The sequence below is a fragment of the Loxodonta africana genome, chromosome 9, assembly GCF_030014295.1.
Source record: "Loxodonta africana isolate mLoxAfr1 chromosome 9, mLoxAfr1.hap2, whole genome shotgun sequence".
Taxonomy (NCBI): Eukaryota; Metazoa; Chordata; class Mammalia; order Proboscidea; family Elephantidae; genus Loxodonta; species Loxodonta africana.
The window spans coordinates 45,710,722-45,726,889 of NC_087350.1; the positions used below are offsets into that span (position 1 = coordinate 45,710,722).

Genomic DNA, 16,168 nt, shown 5'->3' on the forward strand with positions numbered 1-16,168 from the left:
CTTTCCAGCTCTTGTCCATGGAAGCTATGGTTAACTGAGTGCACTAAATATATGGACTCTTCACCCTTCAACCCAGCCCAGCCCACTGTCTGCACTGTACAGATGAGGAGGCCAAGGTGTAGGGGGCTGGCTGGCCCAAGGGCACATGGCTGGGAGTGGGGATGAGGACTGCCAGGCCTCCAGGACTCAGCTGGGTAGCCTCAGCTTGGATGTAGACTAGCCCTCATGGCACTCAAGGGGGAGCCACCACGCCTGTACATGTTATCATCCCATCCTTCCCTGTCCATGGTGGCACAGCGCATGTGGAGACAAATACCCCAGCGCTTCCCAGCCCCCGCCAAGGCCCCAAAAGCCTTCTCCATCTTGGGGGCTGTTACCTCGAGGCTTCAAGTCATCGTCCTCTGACTCAGACTCTCCTTCGTCAGCCACAGCGATAGGGACAGCTTTCAGAGGGTGAGAGGGTGGTGGAGAGTCCTGTGTTAAAGACCCAGAGTGAGTAAAAACAAGGAGGTGACAGGGAGAGGGGTTGAGGTCAGAGGCCCATGTACCTGCTGGAGGAAGGAAGCCCAGCCCCACAACCCCATAGCCCCATCCTGATATTAGTTGGTGGCTTCACGTGGGGAACTCCTTAACTTGCATTTCATTTACAACAATGAATAACAAAAATGTATTTTATTTATAATAAATTTAGAAAAAATACCGGAAACATAAAACACAAAAACATGCAATCCAATTTTCTTGAGATAACCACTGTTAACAGTTTATATGTGTATATATATATTGTTATTAATATATATTAGATATGCATATTATTACATATATATTACAAAAATGGGATACTGTATACATCCGCTCCTCACTTATCAACTTGATTAGGTTGCAAAGACCGGGTCGTTATTTGAAAATTGGCATTGTGTGAAAACGGAAGATGATAACATAACTAAATGGAAGATGACTACATCATTACATAACCACAAACTGTGTCATTACATAACTGCCAAACCACTGAGAATCACCACCTAGGCAAGTTGACATGTAATCTTAACCATCACAGGCAGTGTTATTCTCACCTTGCACCTTGGCGTTCATTACTGCTGGACATATGTCGTTAATGCGCAAAATAGTCGAATAATAGAATTTTTACTTTTGTTGTAAATGCGAAATGTCAGATAATGAGAGAGTTGATAAGTGAGGAGTAGCTGTATATTGTTTTATAGCCTTTTTTGTAAAGTCATAAACATCCACCATGTTCACAACTGTATTTAATAAACATTTTACTTAACATCTACTTATGTGACAGTCACTGTTCTAGTGTGGAGAAGATACCACAATAAGCAAAGTCCCGGCCTCCCTGGAGTTTCTACTCTAGCAGGAAGTTCTGACAACTACGATTTACTGACCATTACCTGAGGGTAGTCACTGGGCTGAGGCCCTCAGATGTGTGAGCTCGCTAAGCCCCAACTCTGACTGCTGCACCCATTCTACTGCTCTAAGGGAACATTATCTAGTTGGTATAACACCCAGATGGTTTCCAGGTGTTCTCCCTGCAGATGTAGGCTGCAGTGACTATTGGTTGGCTCGTTATTCCCTCGGAATACATTTTTAGATTTGGGATTGCCAGTAGCCATCTGTAACCTCATGAAGCCCCTTTCTATAAGCTTGAAGGGTGTCTGCATTCTCACCAAAGCGTCCAGAAAATGAGACCCCACAGCTCCCAGGCCCACCCCAACAACTGCACTCATCACACTGACTGATAACACACATTTCATGTCTGCCTATCCTGGTCTGTGAGCTCTTTGAAGGGAGGTCCTACCCTTAGTCACCTTTCATCCTTATCACCTCACACAAGCCTTGGTAGGTAGTTGGAGCTCAGCAAGCATTTGCTGACAAGAGTGCCTCAAAGTCACCTATGGATGCTGGTGACCCAGGAACAGACTATGTCTGGTATTCCACCAATGCATGAGTCACGCTGCCCCCTGGCCATCTGATGCAGTCTCACAACCTACTGACCCCATTGCACGCCCCTTACCTGTTCTGAGAACTTGGGTGAGGGAGCTGGTGGGGGGGCCACCAGCCGCTGCTCCAGGAACACCTCCTTCTCACAGGCATAACACCACACCCGGAACGTGGTCAGGTTCACCGTCAAGTTGTGTTTTTTTACCTAAAGGTAAGATCCACCCAGAGGCACCTTGGAAGACAGGCCTGGCGATCTGCTTCTGAAAGGTCACAGCCTTCAAAATCCTATGGAGCTTTTCTACTCTGCACACATGGGATCGACATGAGTCGGAAACGACTTGACAGCAACTAACAACAACAAGATCCAAAATAAGGTCAAGGATATACAAGCCTAACAGGAGCCCTGAGCCCGCAGTGGGACTCTCTGGGCCTCATGAAGAGGCTCTGTTGGGATGGAGGTCTGCAAGCTCTGTATTTGCTAACCTTCCCATCAGGAAGACCAACGGCTACCATTGATTGGATGCATACAATGTGCTAAGTCCTTTTACCTGAATTATCTCCTGCTTTAGAGGAACCGTGCTATGAATATGCCCCATTTTACAGACGCAATCACTGAGACCCAGAGCATGTATATGGAGCTAGTAGGTGGCAGGATCTGGGGTTTGAGCCCACGGCTGTCTGAGGGCAGAGCCCATGCTCTCGGTTACCACACTCACCTGTGCATGGATGGTGCTGTGGTCATCAAAGGACTCTCCACAGCCAACATAGGGGCAGGCAATCTGGGGAGAAAGGAGAGTGGGTCAGGGGTGGCCAAGAGGACAGTGTCAGAACAATGAGTCTCTGACTCCACATTCCCTATATCTACACTACAGGGCCCACAAGGGATTGAGGCTCTGCCACCCTGAAGTTCTCACTGGGCAGGGATGGCCACCATCCTACACTGCCCCTGCCCTCTGAGTGACACAGGCAGTTTGCCCTGGGCTGCTGCTCTCCTGAGAGAAGGCCAGGCAAGGGTCAGAGCTGGGGCCTGGGCAAAGCTGAGGCCAGACTGCTTGGGGTTCAGACCCTCTCTCCCTCTACACAACCCTTTTATACCAAACTATCTCCCAGACTCTCACTTTCTAATGGGCCAGTTACTGGGGCCCACACTTTTGGTGGGAAATCCCAGGCCTCACAGGCATTTTAAAATGGGGGATCAGGTGTTCAAAAGAAGGTGTGGAAGAGGTTGGGGCCCAGTGCTGACCCAGTGCTCCACAGTGGGTGCCCACATATCCCCCTTTCTTTGGCCCTGTACTCTCCCATCCCAAATCTACCCATCCTCCAAACCCCAGTTTAAGTGCCACCTCACTGCAGGCCTCCACCCTAGCCAGCAGCCGACAACAACCACGCCTGCTTCTCCATGGGAACATACGGGGTCATTTTCACTTGTGATCAACACTGCCCGGGTTGGTGAGGGCCTCATAAAGGATGTGTCATTTGCTTCATGAGTCTCCTGTCTCTCCAGGGGGACCAGAGGCTTCCAGGAAATAGGACCACATCTCACACTTCTTGTTGTCCTCTCAGTGCTCAGAATAGTGCCTTGCATATAGTAAACATTCTACTATTGCCCAAAGAGAAGAAGCCAGAATCCCACTGGGGGCCCCTGTGTCTTCTGCAAAGACTGACTTGGACTGTGATGTCTTCACCCCCAGTGCTGTCTCTTTTTTCTTTTCTTTTTAAGAAATTTTAAGTAGTAATCATTTTCACTATGACTATAAAATGTAATACATACTTATAGAAACTTTGGAAAATACCAAAAAGTCACAGAGAAAAAACGATAATTACCTGTAATTTCATTGCCCAAAGAAAAGTGCCATATCTACTTTTACTCTTTTTAATAAGCAATAATAATCAAAAAACATGACCAGATTTTACTGGATACTTTGTACGAGCCATGCACAATCATGCTAAGCACATCACAGGCATCGTCTCGTCAAATTCTGCCCTAACCCCGTGAGGAGGGCACCATCATCGGTGTTAGGGCCCCAGTTTATAGATGAGGAAATGAAGGCCCAAAAGAGAGAGGTCAGATAGCTAGTAAGAGGGAGTGCCAGGGTTCAAACCCAACACATCTTGCATCAACTCTTGTATATACATGCGAGTATAGAGAGTTTTGTTTTGACTTTTTACAAAGATGGGACCATTCAGCCTATACTGTCTAACTGGCTTTATTCTCTTGTTATTTTTAATGGCTGCCAGGGAGGCTAGCCCAGGGACTTGTTGACTCTGGTGCCCTCTTGGCTTGGACTTGGGAACTGCACTGCAATGTCCAATGCCCGTCCCTGGCTGACATTTCCCTCTGTGGCAACCAGGGGCAGATGTTTCCAGCCCACAGTGACAGAGTATCCATAAGATACAAGGATACTTTACCTGGAGACAGGCCCATAGGTTCGGACCAGCAACACCACAGGACTGACAGGTTCCCTGTGTGGGTGAAGATGAGAAAGAGCAATGCGTGAGCTGACCAGAAGGCTTTCTCACTAAGCAAGAGTGCTGCTCCTGCCTGGAGTGCGCCACACACCTGTTCCACCTGGCCCATGCTTACACATCCTACAGGTGCCTCAGAAAGGCCCTCATCAGCCTACCAATCTAAATTAGCTTCCCCATGGGGCAGGAGTAGGAGAGAGACTTTACACTTGATGGAATTTTTTTTTTACTATGTATCTGTGAAAACATTTTCCAATACAATTACTTAGAACTTAAATAAACAAACAGACTCCTGAATATACTCTCTCATCAACCTGCTACTCTCCTGTCTACTACGTCTTTCTTCCCATCTAGGCTATGGGCTCCAGGAGAGAGAGGTGGTCTGTTTTGTGTACCCAGAGTATGCACAGTTCCTGGTGCAAATTAGGATACCACTATATCTGTTGACCTCAGAAATCACCTAAGCTCCTGGTGGCTTGGGTGACAGAATCTGCTCCTTGTCCATCAACATCTTTCTCCTCTTCTTGCTTTAAAAATAAATGCATGAATTTAAGTTGAGCCATGACCCCCTGATTACAGACTATATTTCCCAGCCTCCCTTGTGGCTCACTGTGAACAAGTGGCAAGGTTCTAGCCACATGGGAGTGGACGTGGTGTATGCTACTCGTCAGTTGTGAACAACCCTTGCTCTTTCCCTCTTTTCCATTAGCTGCAATGCAGATGTGAGAGTCAGAGCTGAAGCAGCCACCTTGGACCCAGAGATGAAAACCACCAATTAAGAATGTCACCCCTACGTACTTCTGGACTATTCTGTGAGAGAAAAATATACTTCTATCTTGTTTAAGCCACTGTACTTCAGGGTCTGTTAATAACTACCCTAAGTAATTCTGTCTGTGCACGTCTAGAGCACCAGTTCCCAACTGAGATCCTGCAAAATCCAGTGTACTGTGCCATCAGTTTTAAGGTGAATTCTAAGTGACCAATCTCTGATAAAAAAAGAAAAAATAAACCCGTTGCCATTGAGTCGATTCCGACTCATAGCAGCGCTGTAGGGCAGAATAGAACTGCCCCCTAGTTTCCAAGGAGCGGTTGGTGGATTCAAACTGCCAACCTTTTGGTTAGCAGCCAAGCTCTTAACCACTGAGCTATCAAGGCTCCCAAACGCTGATAACAGTTACACAATCAAGCTCAACTAGAGCAAGAGCTGACCTATTAGGCCAAGCCAACCACCCAGCTAAGTTCTTTACATGTTGCTCATATAAGACCCACCATAGGCTGTACAGTAGGACCCAGCAATATGCCCATTTTACAGATGAGAAATTGAGGTGCAGAGTGGGGATGGCCACTCAGTGACCAGCAGGGTCAAAAGATGAAGCCAAGGAGCCCAGAAAGACAAAGTAATCCCCTGAGGGTGGCCATGTCAGCTCACAGGGTATCACAGGAATTTTTCACTCTCACTAAACCCAGATTCTGTCTGCATTCGTAAAGGACCTGAACACTGAGCTCTCATTAGGGTTGAGGTGAAGCAGCTACCCCACAAAAGCTGAGATCTGCAATCTGTGACTGAAGGTCCTGATGCTGCAGGGGTGGTAAGAGATCAGTCAACCTCCTTAGCCTCTCACCTTTCCGAATTTGCAATCTTTCATGATTTTCTAATTTCACAATTTGCCCCACCTTCTCAGGTTTTCTTCATTTCTGTTATCTGAATTATAGAAGTATTGTATACTTGCTGTAACAATTCAAACAACACATACATGCTGCTAATAATTTGGGGCCATCCCTCTGTATTTTCTTCTTATGCAAGCACATACGCATAGATTTGGGGGTCTGTGATTTTTAATAAAACCAAGCTATATATATATTTCTCTGCAAAATGCTTTTTTCACCTATTTATGGGCATCCTTCTAAGTCTATCTATACACAGAGACTATATCTCATTCTTTTTAGTCACTGCACAGTGTCCCACAGTATGGGCACACCATAATTTATTCACCTATTTCCTTCCTGATAAATATTCAGGCTGCCACCATTTTTTTTTTTTTTAATTTTTCCTTTTATACACAATAATAAATACTGCTGTATTTGGACCTTTATAACTGGTAATTACATTTCTACTGGATAAATTCTAGGAAGTGGAATTGCCTCCCTAAAAAAAAAAAAAAAGCTTATGGTAATTCCCAGACCCACCACAGCGTGAGTGGCCCATTTCCCTCCATCACTATCGGCTCTGACTCTGACCAGTCTCTACTTCTGCCCATCTCCAAAATGGTGTCGTCTTGTTTTCATTAGTAATATCCTTGACCACTAGCGAAGGTGAACATCTTTTTTCAAAAGTTTCTTGGCCATTTGCATTTCCTCCATCATGAACTACCTGTTCATATCTTTGCCCTGTCTGGGCGTTTTAAAACAACGTTGATTTTATTTTGTAAATTTTATATTTTTGAGGTGTTCAAGACATGCACAATCTTTGAAATGCTGGCCCTGAGACACCTCCAATCATTCTTGATCTCTCTGCCCCAGAAGCACCAACAAACTTCCAGAAGGCTGCCTGTTCTGCCCTAGTCTTCCTGTGTGCTGCCTCCTTCCTCCACCTTTTTCATCTCCTCCCTGCTCTCAGGTGCCTCTACTTCCTGCCTCTTTTGTAGGGAAAATCCTCTCAGCGTGCCTCACCTCTTCCTTTGTGTAGACTCAGAAAGAAACCCAGCATCAGGCAGTGCAAATGCACCAGAGCCTCACTGTCACCCTCCCTCAGGCCACACAAGAAGTGAAATCATCTCAAAAGAAGCTACAGGTACTTAGAGGAACTGGATCCCTCACCCAGGCCCATGGCTAAACCAGCTCAGGCAAGGGCCACCAAAAACCCACTGGTGCAGTGAGGCTAAAGGACCAGCAGTAGGGTACCTGGAGAGAACACCAGGTAATCTCTCTAGGAATCTGACCCAATTACCTCACTGTGGCCCACACATAACTACGCACATACAAAATGATGTTTCCACGAGGCTGTGCATAGCAGTATCATTTGTACTGCAAACAGCCCAAGTGTCCATCCATACAGGATTAGTTACCATGTCCACACAAGGAAGTATGATGCAACTTAAAGACAAAGAAAACAATGAGAACACTGTATATACTTATCTCGAAAGACCCCTAACATATACTGTTATTGAATAAAGCAAGTTATGGAGCAGTGTCCATAGTATGCTACCTTTTATGTAAGAAAGATGAAAACTAAAAATCAAGTGGATTTGCTTATATTTGCAAAAAGAAACTCTGAAGAGATAAAATAAAAAAAAAAAAAGCCAATGGAAGTGGTTACCTGAGAGTAGGGTGGGGAGGGTGGGCATGGGAGTGGGGTGGGACTTCTTACCATTTGTCTTCTTACACTGTTTCATTTTTTAACAAAATAAGCCTCCCCAGCCCAGATGAGGTCCGCATCATCTCAGACAGCCCCAAGCCCTCCTCAGGTCACGTTGTAAATGTCGGTGGACTCAGAAAGCATGACTCATTCCCTGCCTCAGAAAGGCTCTGTGCACCCGCTCCAACAGCTAATGGGCAGAGCGCATTAGTGGCTCCCAAATGGACTGCTCTCAATGATAATTAATGGCTATTAGAAGACAGCCCCAGGAAGAGGGCCTCCCAAACAGACGCCAGCTTTTCCATTTATACAAAAGGCTGAGCCAAGACAGCTGGGGAGCCAGTTCTTCTACTGCCTAAAAACAGTGTATCCCGGCAACATGGCCCTGGTGTGTGCCTCGCCCCCTTTACCTTAGCTTTGAGCAGCAAATCCTCTTTGGTCACCTCCCCTATGGAGTCAAGGTGAGGGCACAGGTCCCTGGAGTCCCCCATTCTGGCCTGGGCTCACCTATGAGAAGACACAAGATACTCTGGGTTAATGGCAGCTGTTACTGATGGGAGGCAGGGTAGGCTAGTGGTCAGATGCACAGAGTTTGGTCTCAAGTCCCAGCTCTTCCACATACCAGCCACTGACCCAAGAAAGATATTTAACCTCTCCAAGCCTCATCCTCCTTGTCTGAGAAATAGGGATGATGATAATACCTACCCCAATGGGTTGCTCCAAGGATTCACAGAAATCATTCATAGTAAAATGCTTGACACAGGGCCTGGCACAGGGAAAGCGTGTGATAAACGTTAGGTGTGATTACCAGAATTACTAGCAGGAAAATCAGAGACCTGCCCACATTCAGAGAGCCGCAGGCCAGAGAATCCAAACTGTGCATGCTTTCTTAGAAGGCCGAATCCATGACCTACACACCTCCCCATGCCGAAAGGGAAGCAGAGGGGTGGCGGCAGGGAGAGGCGTGGTTTCAAAACCAAGTGAAAAGGAAGAAGCAGATATTGATCTAGTTCTTCTCTGAACATTCAAGACCCCTCTTCTCAAAAGCCTCTGAGAGGGCAAGCGCCCAAAAGGCCTCTATCTGCCTTCCTTGGAGAGTCTCCAGAAAATGTCTTCTGAGAACATGGAGAAAGTCGGAGGGAAGAGCAGGCGAACAAAGCTAGAAAAAAGTCTGGAAAGAGGTTCCACCAAAATGACAACAGGGATGTATCTGGGTGGTAGATTTCAAGTGATGAAAAAAAAAAATCAATAATAGCTTTATGGCTTTTGTCTAAATGGCATATGCTCATTGTAAAAACAAAAACCAGATCATATGAAAATGTGGAAAGCATGATGTAAAGTCAATCATGTTTGATGCTGTGGTAGACATGCTTCTGCATAAAATTTATTTAATTTAAAAACAAAAAAAGCTATTTCTATTTTGAGTAATAAATGTTTCCCATGAAGGAATTCCTTGGTGATGATGGAACAGGTCTGGATCTTAATTGCAGTGGTGGCTACATGAATTTACACGTGGGATAAAGCTGCACAGAAATAAACACACAAAAATAAGGGCACGTAAACCTGGTGAAATCTGAATAAGCTCTACGGATTGTACCAGTGTCATCTCACTGGTTATGATGCTGTACTCTAGTTATACGGCAGTTGTTACCATTGGGAGAAACAGGATGGAGGGTACATGGGGTCCCTGGTATATTTTTTGCAACTTCCTATCAATCTATATTTATTCAAAAAAGTTGTTATTGTTGTCGTTAGGTGCTGTGAATTTCGACTCATAGTGACCCCATGTGACAGAGTAGAACTGTCCCATAGGGTTTTTTAGGCTGTAATCTTTACGGAAGCAGATGGCCAGGTCTTTCTCCTGCACAGCTGCTGGATGGGCTCAAACCACCAATCTTTCGGTTAGCAGCTAAGCACTTCACCTTTGTGCCACCAGGGCTCCTTATCAAAAAGTTAAAAAATAAGTAAGTAAATAAATGCTTTGGCTACCTGATGTTTGGGCAGAAATCACACCCGAGAATCTGACTGCTGATTGTAGCTGCAAACTGCTGCCAAGGAAGATCCAGACCAACCAAAATCGTAAGCGGAGCCAAGAATAGTTAAATCAAAAGTGGGGGTTGTGTGTCCACCGGATTCAGGAAGTAGGCCTCCAAGTCCCCCTTGGTTGCCCTCTCCCCACCCCAAATCAGTTCCCCTTCAGCAGAAAGAGCAACAGCCAGTGGTGGCCTGGTGCAGACTCTCAGCTGGAACATGAGTTATTGGTGATTAGGTGCCAGGTATCAGGCTAAGTGCTTCACATGCATTGTTGCATTAAAAACTCCCCTAGCAACCTCTGCAGCAGACGCGATTAGCCCCATTTTACAGGTGAGGAAGCCAGGCTCCTTGTCTAACGTGTCAGATAAGAGTGGTAGAGCTAAAACTGAAACCTAATTTGATTGGACTCCAAAGGCACCCTGTGTTTACCTGCGCACACCCTCCTGCTTTCTTTTTAACTTATGGAAATTGCTAAATGTAAACAAAAGTAGACAGAATTATATAATAAACGTCCATGTACCTGTCACCTAGCTCAATAATTAACAACTCATTGCCAATCTTGCTTCATCTCAACTCCCCATTTCCTCCCAATATTATTTTGAAGCAAGTCCCAGACATCACATCATTTCATTTGTATTTCAGTCTGTGTTTCTAAAAGATAAAGGATTTTAAAAAACAAAACATAACCACAATTCCATTTTTTCACCTCAAAAGAAAAACCCATACTTCCTCCTCAGTCCGTATCTGAGGGGAGGAGTCTGTGGGCCTACCTCTGGACAACGTGGCTCCCCCAGGAAGCAGTCCGCATTCACATTCTTAGCTGACAGTTGATGGTGTTGATCTGGAGTTCAGTGGAGGCCTCTGGCAAGGAATCTGGGGGCGGGGGGGTGGGGGCAAACCAGCACATTTAATTATTTTAAAAATCACTCTTAGTACCAACTAAACCAAAAAAAGAAAAAGAAAACCAAACACTATGCCATCGAGTCGATTCCAACTCATAGCGACTATATACAGTACCTACTAGAAACCAAAAATAGCCCAGAATTCCTCCTAGGAAGAGCAAGTGAGTTCCTGGATATTTGGGACACCCACAGGCTGGACACACTCCCCAGACCATCCACAGTGACAAAAATGTACAACTCCCAGGACAGCTATAGAACACGTGGGCAGGGCTGGCAAACAGGGCAGCGCCTCCTGGGGATGCTGGACCCTTCACTAGTCAGTGCCAGGGATTATCTTCATGATCCCCCAGGAAAGAGACCTTTAAGGGTCTGCAGGAGGGGACTGTGGGGTCTCTCCTCCTATTGCTCCTTCTGCCTGCCACAGCCCTTCACCCCTCTGGACAGGAAGTCCTGGCCCCTTACACATGTGTCACTGGCCCCACGTTGGATATGGCTAGGCCTAAGAGGTCATTCTTTGAGCCTCCCAAAGACCCTGTCCTGCTCAGAACCCTCAGTCTCCAAGTCTTCAGCAACCCCAGGCTATAGACACAACAGCATTCATTCGCATGTCACCACTGCCCCCAATTTCTTGGTGGGCCACAACACCCCAAATGTGGGCAGCTCAAAGAGGGAGGGACATTTAGAAGCTAACATTGAAAATGGTCACATGACAATGACAAGGGTTCAAGGTTCTAAATTCCAAACCTGACTTGGAGCCAGGATTCGTCTAGGTTTTTTTTTTTTTTTTTTTTTAAGTGTTTCCACTAAGACCAAGAGCACTGGGTTGGTGCTAGTCTTATACTATTTTAAGCTGTGGTACGTGGTTTGTTTTTCGCTTCTTTGTTATGTGCCCTACTGCCAAGAATGGTGCTCAGACAAGGGACGATGGTGGTATTTAGATCTACTCTTGATTCACGTGTGCAAACGTATTTCTTAAATTCCAGCAACTTCAGATAAAAGAAAACAGCCCCGTAGTGAACAATCCTATATGTACCCTCACTACTCCCATTTTATAGATGAAGAAACAGAATTAGAGCTTAGCTAATTAAGAAACGTGGCCAAGGTCAATCACCAGTTAGTAAGCTGGGGTGGAGGTAGGGAGACCTGATCAGACCTGTCTGGTGCAGAGCCACATTGTAAACCAGGGGTGGTCAAACTTTTTTTGTAAAAGGACAGGTAGTTAGTATTTTAGGCTTCACAGGACACTTCTGGTCTTTGTCACATATTCTTCTTTGTGTTTTTGTTCTTTACAACACATAAAGAATGTGAATCGAGGAGTCAAATCTATCATTGAAAAAAAAAATCATTGAGATGGACTCTAAATTCAGGTGGGATATACTCAAGGTCATACTTTGGCTCTCATGGGTTTGTTTCAGTTTTCCTCAGCTTCAGCTTGAACTTGCATATGAGCAATTGATGGTCTGTTCGGCAGCTGGCCCCTGGTCTTGTTCTGACTGATTATACTGAGCTTCTCCATTGTCTCTGTCCACAGATGTAGTCCATTTGATTCCTGTGTATTCCATCCGGCGACATCCATGTGTATAGCAGCCGTTTATATTGTTGAAAAAAAGTATTTGCAATGAAGAAGTCATTGGTCTTGCAAAATTCTATTCTATGATCTCCGGTGTCATTTCTCTCACCAAACCCATATTTTCCGATTACTGTTCTCCAACTACTGATCCTTCTTCTTTGTTTCCAACATTCGTATTCCAATCATCAGTACTTATCAATACATGTTTGATCAATTTCAGGCTGCAGAAGTTAGTGAAAATCTTCAATTTCTTCATCTTTGGCCTTAGCGGCTGGTGCCTAAATTTGAATAATAGTGGTATTAACTGGTCTTTCTTTTAGGTGTGTGGACATTATCCTATCACTGACAGCATTGTACTTCAGGATAGACCTTGAAATGTTCTTTTTGACAATGAATGCAACACCATTCATTATCGAAATGGCCAATACCAGTCCATTTCAGCTCACTAATGCCTAGCATATCACTCTTTATGCTTTCCATTTCATTTTTGAGGACTTCCAATTTTCCTAGATTTATACTTCGTACATTTCACATTCCAACTATTAACGGATGTTTGCAGCTGTGTATTCTCATTTTGGGTCATGTCACATCAGCAAGTGAAGATCCCAAAAGCTTGGCTCCATCCACGTCATTAAGGTTGACTGTACTTTGAGAAGGCAGCTCTTCCTCAGTTGCACGCACTTTGAGTGCCTTTCAACCTGAGGGGCTCGTCTTCTGGCACTATCCCAGGCAATGCTCTGCCACTATTCAAAAGGTTTTCACTGGCCAATTTTTCAGAAGTAGGCCACCACGTCATTCTTCCGAGTCTGTCTTAATCTGGAAGCTCCACTGAAGCCTGTCCACCATGAGTGACCCTGCTGGTATTTGAAACACTGGTGGCATAGCTTCCAATATCACAACATGCAAGCCACCAGAATATGATAAACTGACAGACCAGTGATGACCACCTCAAGAATAGACTTGACGCACTGAACACTAATGCCAAAGACCAGACGTATTATGGCATGACATCAAGGATATCATACACGAGGAAAGGAAAAGGTCATTAAAAAGACAAGGAAGAAAGAAAAGACCAAAATAGATGTTAGAACAGACTCTTAAACTTGCTCTTGAATGCAGAGTAGTTAAAGCAAATAGAAGAAATGATGAAGAATTTCAAAGAGAGGCTTGAGAAGACAAAGTAAAGTATTATAATGAAATGCACAGAGACCTACAGTTAGAAAACCAAAAGGGAAGAAAACTCTCAGGATTTCTCAAGCTGAAAGAATTGAAGGGAAAATTCAAGCCTCTTTGCAATATCGAAGGATCGTATGGGCAAAATATTGAATTATGCAGGAAGCATCAAAAGAAGGTGGAAGGAATGGACACTATACCAAAAAGAATTGGTCAACGTTCAGCCATTTCAGAAGGTAACATATGATCAAGAACCAAAGGTACTGAAGGAAGAATTCCAAGCTGCACTAAAGCCACTGGTGAAAAACAAGGTTCCGGGAACTAACGGAATACTAACGGAATACCAACTGAGATGTTTCAACAAACAGATGAAGCACTGGAGGTGCTCATTCATCTATGCCAAGAAATTTGGAAAACAGTTACCTGGCCAACAGACTGGAAGAGATCCATATTTGTCCTCATTCTAAAGAAAGATGATACAACAGAATGAGGGAATTATCAAACGATATCATTAACTATCACACACAGGTAAAATCTGTTGAATTCAAAAGCAGTTACAGCAGTATATGAACGGGAAACTGAGAGAAATTCAAGCCAGATTCAGAAGAGGACGTAGAACAAGTGATATAATTGCTGATGTCAGATGGATCTTGGCTGAAAACAGAATACCAGAAAGCTGTTTACCTGTGTTTTATTGACTATGCAAAGGCATTTGACTGTGTGGATCATAACAAATTATGGATAACAATGTGAAGAATACAAATTCCAGAACACTTAATTGTGCTCATGAGGAAATTGCACATAGACCAAGAGGCAGTCCTTTGAACAGAACAAGGAGATACTGCGTGGTTTAAAATCAGGAAAGGTATGTGTCAGGGTTGTATCCTTTCATTACACTTATTCATTCTGTATGCTGAGCAAATAATCCAAGAAGATGGACTACATGAAAAAGAACATGGCACCAGGATTACAGCAAGGCTCATTAACAACCTGTGATATGCAGATGAAAAAACTCTGCTTGCAAAAACTGAAGGGGATGTGAAACACTTACTGAGGAAAAACAAAAACTACAGCATTCAGTATGGATTACACCTCAACATAAAGAAAACAAAAATCCTCACAACTGGACCAATGAGCAACATCAAAATAAACAGAGAAAAGACTGAAGTCGCCAAGGATTTCATTTTACTTGGATCCGAAACCAACACCCATGGAAACAGCAATCAAGAAATCAAAGGATGTATTGCACTGGGCAAATCTGCTGCCAAAGACTTCTTTAAAGTGTAAAAGGTACGTTGACCCAAGTCATGGTGTTTTCAATCACCTCATATGCATGAGAAAGCTGGACAATGAATAAGGAAGAATTGGTGCCTTTGAATTATGGTGTTGCCAAAGAATATCGAATGGACTGCCAGAAGAACTCAATAAATCTGTTTTGGAAGAAGTACAGCCAGAATGCTCTTTAGAAGAGAGGATGGCGAGACTTTGTCTTACGTACTTTGGCTGTGTTATACGGAGGGACCAGTCCCTGGAGAAGGACATCATGCTTGGTAAAGTAGAGTGTCAGGGGAAAAGAGGAAGACCCTCAGAGAGATGGCTTGACACAGTGGCTGCAACAATGGGCTCAAGCATAGCAACAACTGTGAGGATGGTTCAGGACCGGGCAATTTTTGTTCTGTTGTACACAGGGTCACTATGAGATGGAAAGACTCAATGTAACCTAATAACAACAATAAAAATATTTTTAAAAATATTCTTACCTCAAGGGCCTGTTATGAATTGAACTGTGCCCCCCCCAAAAGATATGTTGATGTCCTAACCCCTGGTACCCGTAAATGTGACCTTGTTTGGAAATAGCTTCTTTGAAGATGTTATCAGTTATCATGAGATCATATCAAAAAGGGTGGGACCTGATCTCATCTGAGTGTTGTCCTTACTAAAGAGAAGAGACAGAGACACACAGAGGAAAGAATGTCAGGTGACCAGAGGCAAAGATTGCTGTAGCCCTAAGCCAAGGGTTGCCTGCTGCTATCAGAAACTGAGGAAGACAAGACAGGATCTTCTCCTGGAGCCTTTGGAGAGAACATGACCCCCTGAATTGGGACTTCTAGGCTTCAAAGCTGTGAGACAAGAAATTTCTGTTCTTTAAGCCACTGAATTTGTGGTACTTTGTTATGACAGTTCTAAGAAACTAACATTGCCCATAGTTTGCTGATCCTTATTCTAATTCACAATGCTATTGGGACTTCCAAAAGCAAGTTAGAATCATGGGCATTCCACAACCCATTGCACATAAACCATCAGTGGTCTAAAAATAGCAAGGAACAGTTAACTTAGCTCTAGATTTTATTCTAAGTAAATAGTCAAGGATATGTACAAAGATATCCACTGCAGCACTGTTTATAATGGGTGGCAACTGGATATAATCTAAAGAATAACAGGCAACTGGCTAAGTAAACAATGACATAACAACACACTATAGTACTACGTAGTCATTAAAAGTGATGATAAATATTGAATCTTCCAATCCATTAAATTAAATTAGATTTAAATAAATGGAGAGATACACCATGTTCATGGATTAGACAACTCAATATTGGTAAGATGCCCATTCTTCACAAGTTGATCTACAGATTCGATGCAGTCTCCATCAAAATCCCAACAGGCTTTTAAATAGAAATTTTCAAGCTGATTCTAAAGTGTATATAGAAA

At 44.0% G+C, this 16,168-nt stretch overlaps 1 protein-coding gene across 2 annotated transcripts in view; it reads right to left on the minus strand.

Annotated features, from left to right (window-relative positions):
* The window catches only part of USP20 (ubiquitin specific peptidase 20), a 45,724-nt gene that overhangs the window by 16,704 nt on the left and 12,852 nt on the right, over positions 1 to 16,168 (minus strand). The window contains exons 2-8 of one of the 2 annotated variants that reach the window (XM_023544840.2): positions 10,582 to 10,684; positions 8,483 to 8,543; positions 8,188 to 8,284; positions 4,366 to 4,419; positions 2,673 to 2,735; positions 2,030 to 2,161; positions 378 to 474 (exon numbers count right to left, since the gene is read on the minus strand). In XM_023544840.2, coding sequence (XP_023400608.2) covers positions 378 to 474; positions 2,030 to 2,161; positions 2,673 to 2,735; positions 4,366 to 4,419; positions 8,188 to 8,268 — 427 coding nt within the window. In that variant the 5' untranslated portion in view covers positions 8,269 to 8,284; positions 8,483 to 8,543; positions 10,582 to 10,684. The remainder of the gene's footprint in view (positions 1 to 377; positions 475 to 2,029; positions 2,162 to 2,672; positions 2,736 to 4,365; positions 4,420 to 8,187; positions 8,285 to 8,482; positions 8,544 to 10,581; positions 10,685 to 16,168) is intronic. The other variant, XM_010587569.3, reaches the window with a different exon arrangement.